The sequence below is a fragment of the Rasamsonia emersonii genome (genome assembly GCF_000968595.1).
Source record: "Rasamsonia emersonii CBS 393.64 chromosome Unknown ctg1118621760153, whole genome shotgun sequence".
Classification (NCBI taxonomy): Eukaryota; Fungi; Ascomycota; class Eurotiomycetes; order Eurotiales; family Trichocomaceae; genus Rasamsonia; species Rasamsonia emersonii.
This window is the reverse complement of record NW_013563165.1, coordinates 87,695-102,280: the sequence shown is the minus strand read 5'-3', so window position 1 is coordinate 102,280 and position 14,586 is coordinate 87,695. Positions and strand designations below refer to the sequence as shown.

Genomic DNA, 14,586 nt, shown 5'->3' with positions numbered 1-14,586 from the left:
TGTGACAGCTTCGAGTCAGACTGGTGAGACCCAGAGCAATAGCTCTGGAAGTGGATCCAAAACGGCTGGCATCGCTGCCGGTGTTGTCGTGGGAGTCGTCGGCCTGGGCGCGATTGCTGGCGGTGCCTTCTTTTTCTTCCGACGTCAGAAGAGAAAGGCGGTGGAGGAGGAATACCGCCGCAATGCCGCCATCAACAGTTTCGTGCACCCGAATAAGCCAATCTCCTCGAGTTCTATGTCTGATTCCCGGTGGGATGGCGACTACATGGCTCAGCGCCGCCAAAGTAATGGCAGTATAGCCGATGATGAAGATTTCTCGAGGAGAATCCTAAAGGTGAGTTGACTCGAGGCTTGTGTTTGAGGGTGACACTACGAATTGACATCGTGATTCAGGTCACTAATCCGGACCACTAAACGTTGGGGTGATTTGACTGAACCGAGTCCCTCAAAACGGGAGAGACTCTGCATATGGACCATCAGCCGGCTATCTAGCTTGTCGGCATAATCTTGTATACGTCCTACCTACCTACCATTAACATACCGAGAGTCACTTTCCTCAGCTCCTCGGATTATGACTTTTCTCCATGGGTTATCTTCCTTGCCGGCGTTATGACGATTGAAGTGATGTGCGCAGATCCTGTTCACCAATTCTCTTTTTATTCATCTCCCCGGGCTGGGAAGGCGGGAAAGCTGGCGTGGCAAATGCTTCTGAAGTGGATAGAAGCAGGGTCCGCCGCCGCAAGACTGCGCGTCTGGAACTAATATATTTTAACCTTATTATGGGATTCTTGTGTGTGAGAGTTGTCTTTGCTGCTGACTTCCCCGGCTCATTCGACTTTCGCTCTTTCTCGACGTGGATTTTTCGTCGTGGATTGGGTGAATGACTTTCGAACTTGAATGGTGGAATGGAAGCAAGTTGACAACCGTGTAACAATGGCGTTACTTTGTCTTTTTCCTTTTATGTTTCTTTGGTCACTATACCTTTTTTGAAAAGAGTTTGTCCAAATTAGTGAGCGAGAATGGCGTCCTGTTTTCTATCTTCTTCCTCTTTGTCATGGCACTAATGGCAATTAGAGGGCCACTTTGTTTATCTTCTCTATTTTTGTATCATCCTGCCACCGCGACGAGGAGAGAAGGCCAAAGGCCTGAAACATCTTGCCTTGGAAGCGGAAATGGATTTAGATACAATTCAAGTACATAGCACTATTTCTTCGATTTGGAATCTGCCTCTGGGATTTCTTTCAACTGTAGTGCTTGGTTGCGTACAAGACTTGTAAGAAGTCGACCCTAGGGTATGTACAGTGTAGACTCAGGCATGAGAAATATTTCAGAAAAAAAATTGTCATAGTCATACGACTGACAGGCCTGCCAGGCCTGACTGTCCTGATGCCTGTGGTGATCTGTGGGAACTACGGGCAGAGATCAAAAACCTCACTCTCACTTTGTCTGAAATCTCACCATCAGACTGCAAGGAACGTAAAGGTCCGACATGCCACCAAAAGCACTAGAGACCTGTTGCGAGGATTCTGGAACATGTGACTTTCCTATTTTGGATATAGTCTAGCCATATATAGTAATTTTTATTTACCGCCCTTGTGGCAGAATAAGGTGTTGTTATTGGTCAACAAGCCAAAGGTCGGGTGAGTATAGGTACCTAGTCAGGTGACCCATCTCTCACAACTCTGCATTTTGTCCGAAATCTCAACTGCACAGGTTTGTGAGCGGAGATGTCAGAAAAGCCCCTGATCTCCCAAAATTCAGTTGCGAGGTTTCTGAGTCATGTGACTTTCCTCTTTTAGAATAGATAGAATCTTGACTCTGCATTTTGTCCGAAATTTTGGTTCACAGCTTTTGTGAGTGGAAAGGTCAGGGAAGCCTCCAAGCTGGCAAAAGTCAGTTGTGAGGTTTCTGAGTCATGTGACTTTCCTATTTTAGAAAGTCTAGCTTGACTGTATTTTGTCCGAAATCTTGACTCACAAATTTGTGAGCGGAAAGCTCAGAAAAGCCACTACTCCGTAAGCTGGCAAAAATCTGTTGCGAGGTTTCAGAGTCACGTGAATTTCCTATTTAGGAATACTTGTCTAGCCATATATGGTAAATATGACTCACCGCCTTGTGGCAAAATTGGAGATCACTATTGGCTAGATGAAGGGAGGACAGTTCATGTCAGCGACCAGCGAGAGCTTGGAACGCTGCAATAGTACAAAAATGGACCGGATAATCAACGTTGTATGAACGTCATAAAAGTAAATCTCTGGAGCAAGAAGGCTATCTAGCAAATACGAAGTCTGAGAAGCCTAGGTCTGCATTCCGCTCAGGAGATAAAACGCCTATATGCGGGAGGTTTGCTTGCTACCTAAGGTGGGGTCGAAGGATTTCCTCATCAAGCCAGTCGAAGATGCTGATCTCTCTTTCCAACCATCTGTAAGAGTGTGCACTTTGTTTTCCTTGTCCTCGAGTACGATCAATCATCATCAAAATCATTGTTATTTATTATTTTCTGAATCCTCAAGGACAGTTCTGATTTATTACTGTACTCGCGGACGTTTTCGGAACGTCCCCCGGTCCGGTTTCCGAGGTCACGGGCCGACGCGGGGTGTCGTCGGGTAAGGATGTGGGGGAGGCTGGTGGCTGACTGCTTTGCAAACTGCCGCGGGTGATTGAACATCCATGACTACAGAGTACCTGCGACAGCCGTCTCTAACCGGTGGCAACCTGTAGCATGCGGCGGAGGTCTATGTACGGACTGTTAAGAGGGCAAAGTAATAATTGCATCGTCTTCTACTGCTCTGAAGATATACTGACATATTATTTGTCTTGCAAGCAATAGAGAAGCCCATTTGAAGCCTTCTATTTTTTTTTGTGTCCTCGTTCAATCTTCAACGAAACTTGCGGGCCACATCTCTTGTCGGTCCGGAGAGCGGAGCCGAACCGACGATTGGGAAGAGAACAGAGTACTACTTTGTAATCTCAGCTCCCTTCCACGGAGTTGAGATCTCTGACTAGTCTGCAGGACAGATCCGGCAGATCTCAGGCGCGGGTATTTCCTGGGGTAGGCAAACTAGCTTATTTACCCCGAATATATACTCCGTACGGAGTAATCTTCAGCAGGTCTTTTTTCTGACTTGGAGCTTTCTGTACTGTACAGCCGAAAGGACTTATTGTATTCGACAATAATCACCAGGAAGAAATAAACTGAAGAATACCGACGCTTGCAGACCGCGGAATTGGGCCGGTTATTTACATGCGTCGGGCTCCACCTCCGAATTACCCCGGATTGCATTCCGCCTTCTACTAGATATCGTCTGATAGTGATTGATTACTACCGCACTCACTTTGAAGAAGCAGAAAGCAGAGAGTCAAGAAGAGCTGGACTGTCCCTCTTCAAGATAGCAAATCCATTCACCATGTCCTTTCAAGTTAGGTCTTGCCTGCGACTCGCAAGGCAATTCTCCTCAGATCCTGCAAAGGTAAAGTGTTCTACCCTGGCAATGTATGACGCTGCACGCTGGAACTGACTCTTCTTAGCACCAGAGATTCCTTGCCCGTGCGTTCTCGAGTTCCGTGAGACGAAATGAGATCAACAAGATCCTTCCCTCTGCTGAAGAGGCTATTAAGGACATGAAGCCCAATACGACTCTTTTGGCAGGAGGCTTTGGTCTGTGTGGTGTCCCTGATACTCTGATCAACGCTGTTCGAAAAACCCCCTCGATCACAGGCTTGACTGTTGTTAGCAACAATGCCGGTGTTGACGGTTCCGGACTCGGTTTGCTCCTTGAGAGCAAGCAGATTAAGAAGATGATCGCCAGCTATGTCGGAGAAAACAAGACCTTCGAACGAATGTACCTCAGCGGCGAGATAGAGCTGGAATTGACGCCGCAGGGCACGCTGGCCGAGCGATGCCGCGCTGGTGGAGCGGGAATCCCTGCCTTCTACACTCCGGCTGCATTCGGCACGGTCGTCCAGACCGGTGAGCTACCTCTGAAGCACAACAGCGACGGAACCGTGGCTTTGTACGGTAAACCTCGGGATGTCAAGGTCTTTGATGGCAAAAGCTATGTGATGGAAGAGGCGATCAAGGGTGACTACGCCTTCGTTAAGGCGTGGAAGGCCGACAAGCTGGGTAACTGCCAGTTCCGATACGCAGCCGCCAACTTCAACGGCGCCATGGGCCGCAACGCCAAGATGACCATCGTCGAGGCCGAACACATTGTCGACGTGGGCGAAATCGAGCCGGCGGCCGTGCATCTGCCTGGTATTTACGTCAAACGTGTTATCCAGAGCACCGAGGAGAAGAAGATTGAGAAATACACCTTCGCAAAGGAGGATGACGGTGCTGATATGTCCGCCCTGGGCAATGGGGACACCGCCAGCAAGCGTGAGCGGATCGTCCGTCGCGCCGCGAAGGAGTTCAAGAACGGCATGTACGCCAATCTGGGCATTGGCATGCCCATGCTGGCCCCTAACTTTGTCGACCCGTCTGTCGAGGTGATGCTGCAGTCGGAGAACGGTATTCTGGGTCTGGGCCCTTACCCGAAGAAGGGCCAGGAGGATCCCGATCTGATCAACGCTGGAAAGGAAACTGTCACTCTGCGGCCCGGCGCCGCAGTCTTCGGCAGCGATGAGTCGTTTGGCATGATTCGCTCTGGACGCATTGACTTGACAATCTTGGGCGCGATGCAGGTCAGCGCGAAGGGTGACCTCGCGAATTGTAAGTGACAATTTGTATTTCCTGTATTATACGCATCATGACCAGAACTAACCTGGTACAGGGATGCTTCCCGGCAAAATCAAGGGCTTTGGAGGAGCCATGGATCTTGTCTCCAACCCTTCGTCCACCAGGGTTGTCGTGACGATGGAACACACGGACAAGAAGGGCAATCCGAAGATCCTTAAGCAGTGCGAGTTCCCGCTCACAGGCAAAGCTTGCGTCAGCCGCATTATCACCGAGCTGGGTGTCTTCGATGTCGACTTCAAGGAGGGTCTGACCCTGATTGAAATTGCTGACGGGGTCACGGTTGATGAGATCCGGGCCAAGACAGACGCTCCTTTCCGTGTGGCTGATGATCTCAAGCCGATGCTGTGAAAGTAACAGAAAGAACGATCTCCTTTCTGTCGCTATTTCATACCCGATATTCTGTTGCGATCAATCGTCGATGATGGCTGGATATGACGTCAAATGATGGGAGTGTTAGCTGGTTTTGGTTTTGGTTTTGTATATATGTCTTTCCCCATTTTTGGAATAGAAAAATCTCAGAAATGCCATTGTAGGTTCTTTCCATAGTTCTTCCCCTGATCAGTTCGTAAACCATGAGCAATCAACGCCGTAGTCTAACATATTGTACAAAATCGTAAATCCAAACCGACCCAAAATAGGACATCTAAACAGGGGCTGGGCTCAGTGCGGCTTTGCGTTTCGCCAGATTTGGATAAAAAAAAATCCGGTGCCAACCGTCTGGGCTCGCAGCCGTAACACCACCACTATCCCATGATCGAGAGCGTCCTACTGGAACCTCAACATTCCTTTCAACCTCTTCGCGAGTCTGCCCAGCCAATTTCTATGCGGGGCTTCCTCGAATTCTTTCACCACCGCATCGTAGTGCCCAGGATTGCTGGCGGGATAGCGCAGCTTGTGTGGTAGCGGATAGCGTTTGCTGTAGCGGTTGTCTAGCAGCGAGTAGAGGGCATTGACGGAAGATTCGGAGAGAGGAGACTCTTCTTGCTGAGCTGATCCTCCTTCAGACTTGGGGAGACGGGATTGTAGATAAGTCTGAACAGAGACGGAGGAAGGGCGCACATGATCAGTGGGCCAATGCTTGATAAGGTGGGCGATGCGGGCGTGAAGTGTCTGCGAAAGGCTCTGTTAATAGCGAATAGCCAGATAATATAACTGAACAGATGCGATGGAAGAAATAACGTAACGATCGAAGAAATAACCTAACACCGACAGACAAAAAACAGAGGAGTCTGGGCGTACCGAGGGTTTGGACATGGTTGCTGTCTGCTTGTGAAGACACGGAAATACGCGGGATAAAGAGCGGTTGTAAATCAAATGTACGATATGCTCATCAGACAAGTATTAGAGAATAAAAGAACGGAAATATAATATACATGAACGCAATTGATGGTGTGGTCGAGAATTGGTCAAGAACTTTTCGCAATAACTCCCATTATCGCCGGCCGCAAGCTAACAACCTGGAGATAATTGGACTAGGATTGCTGCCTGACGGACGGGGCAGCAACTGTGGCTCAGGCTGTCAGCCGCGCCACGGGCGCCACAAGCGACTGGGTGACCGCCCCAGACGGCCGGTCGATCATCGCCTCCCCTCGTCATCGCCTGGCTCCATCCCCTTCCATTCACGCCCAGGTCGCATTACTACCTCCATCCTCCTGTCGGCCTCCCACCTTCATTCCCTCCTCTTTTTCCAGTCTGTTGTCTTCTTCCTAGTTTCTTCTCCTTTATACATCTTGTTTTGATTTTCATTGTAACTTTTCCTCGCTCAGCTCAGTCATGAGCTCGCAGCGCTACCAGCGGGTAAGGCAGCCGGGTTGGTTGACCGCTTAGGCAGCCATTTCATCCACGACACAACAGACCGTTTGGCTGGAATATGAGTGCTAAGAATTGAATCAGGTTAACGCCCATGACGAGGACGATGACAGCGAAGTTGAATCCTCCCCGGAGGTTCCAACTCAACCGCAACCGATTCCCTCGTCGCCGCCTCCATCCTTTCACTCACGATCATCATCCCCTTCATCACGTCGTCTCCTTCATGATGACCCCATGCGCAGTGAGGCCGACCAGGAATTGCACGATGCCTTTGATGATGGAAACGAGTCAGATGGGGCCGATGAACCCGACGACAGGCAACGGTTAATGCGGGGAAATCCTACGGCAGAGAATGGGAGCACCAGCGAGAACGCTAATGCCTCCACATCCGAATCCAGAGATGACGGGTCTCGGAATCCACAGACACAAAGGAGAGTGACCATTCTCCCTCCATTTTCCCCAGCAACAACGACATCAAGACGTGTCATGGGAGGCGGCACGACGAATGATGGCGTCTTTAGCAACCTGAACGCCAAACCGGAGAGGGGAGAGAAAGTCGAGGAAGATCTGCCTCCAGTATGTGATGAATATCCTCATAATGTGTAGACACAGTTATTGACCAGCCTCTCTTCCAGTCGTATGAACAAGCCGCTGCAGATGCAACACCCCCTTACTGGGAAACTACAATTATGGCACCCGGCATGTCTTCCGATGAGGTTTATGTCGACGGCTTGCCCGTTGGGTCCGTATTCTCTTTTGTCTGGAATGCCATGATCTCAATGTCATTCCAGCTTGTCGGTTTCCTTCTCACCTATCTTCTGCACACGACTCACGCTGCCAAGAACGGCAGCAAGGCCGGTTTGGGCCTCACACTCGTTCAGTACGGATTTTACATGAAGGGAAGTGGTGAAACAAAATCGGATACCGACGGAGAGCAGTATGCACCTCCACCGGATCCCAATAGTCATGACTTCAACCCGAATTCAATTGGAGATAATGCTGCCGCTGCCGTTGGGGCTCAGAGTCAAGGCGGCGGAACGGACGCAATATCTGCCATCACAACCAGTGAATGGATTTCTTATATTCTAATGATTGTCGGTTGGTTTATCTTGATTCGATCTGTCAGTGAATTCCTGCGTGCTCGACGGCATGAACAGCTGGTATTGCAAAGCCCGGATCGGGGACTCAGCGTTCCTGTCATCGCCGAGGGCGAAAGGTCCGAGACTGTTGTCTAACTAGGGTCATTGGATCTTACGTTTGCAAAAGGGCATAATGTGCGGGCCGGAGCTTGGGAGTTATATTCGACTTTCGTTTTGGTCTCACCGTTTATATTCTTGAAGTGGGATTATTGTTTCCTTGTTTTGCGTGTTAGCAAGACTGCACTGCGTGTAGGGATTTTCTTACTACTTCGAAGATACCAGAGTCATATATACATATACCAGAGTGTACCAATCTTTTCGGTTTTTATGATGTAACAGGTTCGATTTAGCATGCCATGCTGAGGGCTCAGCCACAGGCGCCACGTATGCACACCGTGTTCTATACGAAGCGCTCGCTATTCCGCGCAAAATGACCGGAGCACGCGGTAATTAGCTAACAAATAAGGTTATAGCTTCAGCGAACGACCTGCGCGACCCTACTATGATGAAGTGTGCGCCCCGTGGTCCATGTCAACATTGTCGTTATTGGTTGCGTAGACCAGAAACCAAACGGCCCATGTATCTTTTCTACAGGAATGGTCCCTAGCAGTGATTGTTGCCTCTGTTGCATTGCATATAAATTTGTTTCTGGGTTTCACGGTGTCTGTTGCGTCCGCCGTGACGAGGGGGATCGTCCTTTATTTATCCCCACTATTTACTTGTCGAGTGCACCGGGTTCCAACGCCGCGGAAGGTTATGGACTTCCACTTTCCACACCACAATCAGTACTCCTTCGTGGTACAATCTGAGATCGATGGCGCAGGTTGCCTCCGGCCAGGGACCTGTTGAGGCAAGGTCTCTGTCGTCAATTACTGCGATAGCCTCCAATCCCCCCGCATATCCGCGCAATCCGACCCAGCAACCGCTTGATCCGCTCGTGCTGTATATTGTCCGAGTCCCGGGGAGCAGAGGTAAAGATAGACGATTTTCTTTCCCTTTAACACTTTTTTTCCCGCATGATCTTCTATGTTCATCGGAAATATTCTAATGAGACAGAGTTTGTGACCTGATCAGACGTGTTCTTGACTCCTCTCAAACCTCCGACGAAGTCCAGTGTATCCGCCGAGGCCATCAATTCATCTCTATACTATTTGCATGTTGCGAGCGCAGAGGATGAGGCCGTGTTGCGAAGAATTGAATTAGAGCGCGATCAAGAGCGGCAAGAAGCTGCTGCTCGCAGAGAACAACCGGCGAATCGATTGCCTGCCGCAGTTCTTTCGCGGTTGAACAGTTTCCGTCGCAAACCTGTTGGAGGGAATACAGAGCCGGTTCCTCCCCCACCACCGCCGCATCAAGAGGGAGTCGAAAGTACCCGGCCAGCAAGCTCTGATTCTATTCCACAGCAACCTGTCTCGCAACCTAACCAGACGTCCGAGTATCGACCTTATCGACCAGATCGACCAGAAGCTGAGAATGCGCATACGGAGGATCCGATCAAGCAACCGGCGCCTGGTGATCGACCGGTCCGCTCCACAACGGAGTTAAATGACAATACAAATCGATTTCGCATTCCACGCCGTCCTCTTACTTCCTTGCCCAAGCAAACTGACTTGTCGCCTGGCGTTGCAGGTGGTAGTGCCCAACATCAAAACAGGTGGAGCGCAGACCTTGGATACTCGCATAAGTGGCCTTCAATAGCTAGTGACGACACCAATTTACGCTTTCGGTCAAGTTTGGATTCTCAACGACCCCAAGCAGTGCCAAATCTGTCGTCCAAAGACCCTTCACTCAGGGAATACGGTGTGCCTGCTGCCGACTCCCACCGGCGGAAGACGGATAGCGCACGAGATTCTAGTTTCCATATCACGCTTATCCGCCGAGACCCTAGCCACGGGAGCCAGTGGAATGTTGGGACCATATCTGGGTCTGACGCGGACAAGAGTGCGATTGAAATCGAGATCTCTACACCAGGATATGGGAGATTTGTGAACAACGACGACCCCCTGTCACTTGCCAGCTTAGGACTGAACCTTCCCTTGGCAAGCCGTGATGGGCTCTCTTCATCGACATCAACCATGCCAGCTTCTATCCCAGCCACAAGGGCCGAGAATGCTCCATCTGGGACGGATGTTGGTCCGAAGAAATTCCGCCGAAAAGTTCTGGCTGTCAGCCACGGTCATGGTCACCGACATGACGATTCGAGACAGTCTGTCGACCGGACGAACTCTGGGGTAGCTGAATCTCACATTTCGGCCAAATTCGTGCCTCCCAGAGTGAGGAGCGGCTACTACACGTTCACCTCGCCGTGGAACGGCACCTGCTCATTCGTCGCCAGTGTCAATGGCCGTAGTCTGAAATGCAAACATACGATCCCTGGACCGTCGACGAGTGCCGAGAATCCGGCAGTGACCGTGGCCGAACTACGATTCAATGTCCCATTTCCTCTGGGCATCCACCCCACGGCCATCACCCATCTCCATCTCCTTCTCGGAGCCCCGGGAATGACAAAACCAAGCGCAGCTCTCTAGCGCAGATTTTCACCTCGAATTTACAACGTGTGCGGCACGCTCGCCCAGGCTCTCGATCTGGTCCTGAATCACCTTCTGGACGGTCATCATTTCATGTCCGCATGCATTCTGACACCAGTTCTGACGATAATACGCCGCCTGGAGCTGATGAGGACCGGCTCGATCTGTCGCTGGCGCGAGAACACGCTGGTGGTGGGTTGCGCGGTAAAAGCGCCAAGCTAGGGAAGCTGATTATCGAAGACGAAGGGATCAAGATGCTCGACCTGGTCGTCGCCGCTTGTATGGGGGTTTGGTGGCGGTCTTATTACCAGCCCTGATGTGTCCGTTGCCCAGCCACTCTGCGCGTTCGAGCCGGTGCTTCTCTCTCTCTCTTTTTTTGCACCTTTGTCTTTCATCACTGTGGATGAATGACACTATGAAATATGTGTGGCAGAGTTATGAGATATGCTGATCTTATTTGATGATGCCTGTAAAGTAGATCTATGACCCATCTTTTTTCAAAGCGATCGTTTCAGATACATAGCGATAGCATGAAATTAGCATGAGATATTTTCTGCCACTTTCTTGCACATACATTTCATTTCTTTTCTTTTCTGCTCTTCTCTCTCAGACTACAGACAGAAACATACACCCCCCATTTTCCGGCCTGACCAGATGGATCATGGAAGGCCTTTCTGAATTCTTATGTCTCGCATTGTGGCCTGTCCTCTGTTTAGCTCGACTTGGCCTGCGGAGCAATCACTTAGTCCTGTGGGTCTGGATTCTGGTTCCAGTAGTCGTTCTGTTACACTCTTCCAGCACTTCCTCTTTCAATTGCGCATGGGATGGTCCCTATAGATTGTGTCGGACTACAATTATCCGTCATGCGTCTTTTTTTCTGTTTAGCCTTGTGGTACGGAGGACCTCTGGAGGGGAAAAGTGCCAATGCTGTTGGGACTAATATTTAAGGCTGAAGCGGAGTCAACGCTCGAGCGACCTTAATTAATTGACTCTCGACCACTGGCCTGGCAGCCCTGCCCCTCCGGCTTCATGCCCTGAAACATCAGCCGCACGGTGTTTGCAGCTAAGAGTATGAATGATCCTCTCTGGACTGTCCTTCTTATTTATTTATCCCTCATAGGGAGGAGCAGTGTGTTCTTTCCCACACGTGCAGTGGGACCAGGCGCGCTTTCCTAGATCCTTTCAAGCCACAGCCATTGCAAGGTCGCAATAAGAATCTCCTGCTGGGAAAGAGCTACCGGCACTGAGCGCGCTGGCCCGCTCTCGACCAATCGCGGCGGACAGACGGCGTCCTGGTTGCTCCTTCCCAAAGTTACCAGCCGGACTGGCCCTGTCGCTCTCCACCGCGGCCCCTCAGCCCCTCGGCGCCGGCCACTTCCAGGACATCCATCACCATACAATATCCATCTCACCTCATCTTCGCCCTGGTCAATCGTTCTCCTGTCCTGGTGACTGTCTTCTCCTTCGTCCTCCTCTTCTGCGCCTTCTTTCACCACCCTTTGCGCCTCCCTCTCCTCACGGCTGGGACCCTTTGTCCAGACCGTTCCTGCCTGTCACACCGGCTGTTTTGGCTGTGGAGTCAAGAACGGAGTGATCAAGCTGCACGCCTGCAGCTTCCGTTCACTTGCGCCGCCTGGCAGACACCCAATCACTTGGTCCCATCTCTGCCCCTCGTTTCCCCTCCCTTTTTCTCCAACCCCAAGGCTACCCTGAGATAACCGCAACGGGCTCTGCTGTCGCGTCCTGCTTTCGATCCTCTCCCTCACTCCCTTTCCCCTCGAGAGACAGGGAGACAACGTCGCTGGGTTTCCCATTCGTTGATGTGGTGCTGGGAGACGTTGCCGGATCGTTTATCTCGTCTCCTTCAGAGCTAGTTGCGGGCCTTTCGTTATTCCACTGCCATCTCGACCGCTGACTTGCGTCAGAAACACTGTGTCAGTGCTCTCGCGACTCTTCTGACCTGAGTCAGGGAATCTTTTCAGTGGTATCTTGTCGTTGGCAATTCGGAACGACCATTGCGACCCGAGTTTCCCTCGCTTTTCAGTATCCATTCTCCAGACAGCAGAGCTCAAGGCGAAAAGATTGATCGGCTGAAGCAACCATGTCGTCGGATTTACACTTACAAGGCCGTAAAGTGTTCAAGGTCTTCAACCAGGAGTTCATCGTTGACGAGCGATACAATGTGACCAAGGAGTTGGGTCAGGGTGCCTACGGTATAGTTTGGTACGCAGTCCACTTCATCTACTTTTGGAGGCAACATGTTACTGTCCCCCATGCCATGAAAAGTGCTCTCCTGGTTTATCTGGTTTTGTTTATCCTTCGCAAGTAGACTTGACTAATGAACAAGACGGATGCAGTGCCGCAGTCAACACGCAAACCAACGAAGGCGTTGCCATCAAAAAGGTCACAAATGTATTCAGCAAGAAGATTCTCGCCAAGCGCGCTCTGAGAGAGATTAAGCTGTTGCAGCACTTCCGAGGTCATCGTAATGTTCGCCCCCCAATTGCATACCCATTCGCCGGTCGGAGCTGACCTGGCGGACTAGATCACATGTCTGTATGACATGGACATTCCTCGACCAGACAATTTCAACGAGACATACCTTTATGAGGGTAGGTAAATGGCTGGCGTCGACCTCATTTCGAGTTTCCGACGACACCAATCGCTAACCTTTTCCGCAGAGTTGATGGAGTGTGACCTCGCGGCCATCATTCGCTCAGGCCAGCCGCTGACGGATGCTCATTTCCAGTCCTTTATCTATCAGATTCTATGTGGTTTGAAATATATTCACTCCGCCAATGTCCTGCACCGAGATTTGAAGCCGGGTAATCTCCTCGTCAATGCCGATTGTGAACTCAAGATTTGTGATTTCGGACTTGCTAGAGGCTTCTCCATGGATCCGGAGGAAAATGCTGGATACATGACGGAATATGTTGCAACCAGATGGTACCGTGCTCCCGAGATTATGCTGAGCTTCCAGAACTACACCAAAGCAAGTATGTTGTCCAATTCTTCCAATGAGTGGCTGCTGCCAATGCTTACCACACTCACAGTTGACGTTTGGTCGGTTGGCTGCATTCTGGCCGAGTTGCTTGGAGGCCGTCCGTTTTTCAAGGGTCGCGACTACGTTGATCAGCTCAACCAGATTCTTCACTATCTTGGAACTCCCGCCGAAGAGACGTTGTCTCGTATAGGGTCTCCCCGTGCGCAGGAGTACGTCCGCAACCTGCCGTACATGCCTAAAATCCCCTTCCAGCGTCTTTTCCCTAACGCGAACCCTGATGCCCTTGACCTTCTTGACCGCATGCTCGCTTTCGATCCATCCCAGCGTATATCAGTCGAGGAAGCTCTTGAGCATCGCTATCTGCACATCTGGCACGACGCCTCGGACGAGCCTGTGTGTCCCACGACTTTCGACTTCCAATTCGAAGCGGTGGATGATGTCCAAGAGATGCGCAAGATGATTATGGATGAGGTGGTCCGGTTCCGTGCGCTTGTCAGGCAGCAGTCGCAGGCCGCTGTTGCCGGTCAACAGCAGCAGCAACTGGGCCAGCAGAACAATGTGCCAATTCCCGAAAACAGTAATGGTGCTTGGAAGCAAGACGAACCCCGGCCTCAGGAGGCGATCGCCGCGGGCGGCCACCCGAACGACCTTGAAGCATCGCTGCAGCGAGGAATGGACGTACACTAATCGGTTTCATAAGAGACGTGTCGACCCGCCGTTTCCTTCGCTTGGGTTGACTAACTAGCTGGTCCACCCTTTGTCAGCGTCTTGTTGTTAGATAATTTCAGTTCTCTCTTTTTGATTGATTCCCCCTCACTCTTGAATTTTGAGCTTTGGATCAAGAGACTGGCTGGCTCAGATCGACTTGTGTGATACTGTCCTGGATTTGATCGGACGGACCATCCCAGCTTTTTAGATAACTTCTCCCCTGCATGCGAAATAGCAATCAGCCTTTTTTTTTGTGTGTGTCATGGTGTACAGTCTGGAAAAGAGTACAGATCATGCTTTCAATCTTGGCCAAGTTCTGCTCTATGTAAAAAACACATGAGAATGGAAAAGAATATACTGAGAAATAGCATTTCACACAAACCAGGGAACCTTGTCGAAGGCATAGAATGAGCATGCGAAATAATTCCTTCAATCTCGCTCCTCCTCCTCCTCCTCCTCCTCCTCCTCCTCCTCCTCCTCCTACTTCCCCCATAATAAACTCGACTACAATAATCCCTCTCATCATCCATTTCCGAGATAAGTATATGTTCTTGCTGAAGGCAATAGATGAATAGTATTACAGTAATCAGTAATAATCAATCCAACCCCAAACAAAACAAGCACAAGCCCACCACAGGAGGGAAGGAAGGAAAGGAAAGG

The 14,586-nt window shown here is 50.5% G+C and overlaps 5 protein-coding genes across 5 annotated transcripts; all 5 read left to right on the top strand.

Moving 5' to 3' along the window:
• T310_4720 (Cell wall integrity and stress response component 1) lies at positions 1 to 414 on the top strand (the record flags this gene model as incomplete). The annotated part of the gene is made up of 2 exons (XM_013472437.1): positions 1 to 334; positions 394 to 414. Coding segments are annotated over 2 exons (355 nt in total), but the record flags the coding sequence as incomplete, so codon positions are not given.
• Positions 415 to 3,407: 2,993 nt separating this feature from the next.
• T310_4719 (3-oxoacid CoA-transferase) lies at positions 3,408 to 5,086 on the top strand (the record flags this gene model as incomplete). Its single annotated transcript, XM_013472436.1, has 3 exons — positions 3,408 to 3,470; positions 3,529 to 4,711; positions 4,773 to 5,086. The coding sequence occupies 3 exons, from the start codon at positions 3,408 to 3,410 to the stop codon at positions 5,084 to 5,086; spliced, it is 1,560 nt and encodes a 519-aa protein (XP_013327890.1).
• Positions 5,087 to 6,111: 1,025 nt separating this feature from the next.
• T310_4718 (Metal homeostatis protein bsd2) lies at positions 6,112 to 7,782 on the top strand (the record flags this gene model as incomplete). The annotated part of the gene is made up of 4 exons (XM_013472435.1): positions 6,112 to 6,428; positions 6,505 to 6,535; positions 6,632 to 7,123; positions 7,171 to 7,782. 4 exons carry the CDS (start codon positions 6,112 to 6,114, stop codon positions 7,780 to 7,782), a joined length of 1,452 nt encoding a protein of 483 aa, XP_013327889.1.
• Positions 7,783 to 8,500: 718 nt separating this feature from the next.
• On the top strand, positions 8,501 to 10,531 carry T310_4717 (uncharacterized protein; the record flags this gene model as incomplete). Its single annotated transcript, XM_013472434.1, has 3 exons — positions 8,501 to 8,657; positions 8,761 to 9,959; positions 10,037 to 10,531. The coding sequence occupies 3 exons, from the start codon at positions 8,501 to 8,503 to the stop codon at positions 10,529 to 10,531; spliced, it is 1,851 nt and encodes a 616-aa protein (XP_013327888.1).
• A 1,784-nt stretch (positions 10,532 to 12,315) lies between these two features.
• T310_4716 (Non-specific serine/threonine protein kinase) lies at positions 12,316 to 13,905 on the top strand (the record flags this gene model as incomplete). The annotated part of the gene is made up of 5 exons (XM_013472433.1): positions 12,316 to 12,437; positions 12,572 to 12,704; positions 12,760 to 12,826; positions 12,896 to 13,210; positions 13,268 to 13,905. The coding sequence occupies 5 exons, from the start codon at positions 12,316 to 12,318 to the stop codon at positions 13,903 to 13,905; spliced, it is 1,275 nt and encodes a 424-aa protein (XP_013327887.1).
• Positions 13,906 to 14,586: the final 681 nt, after the last annotated feature.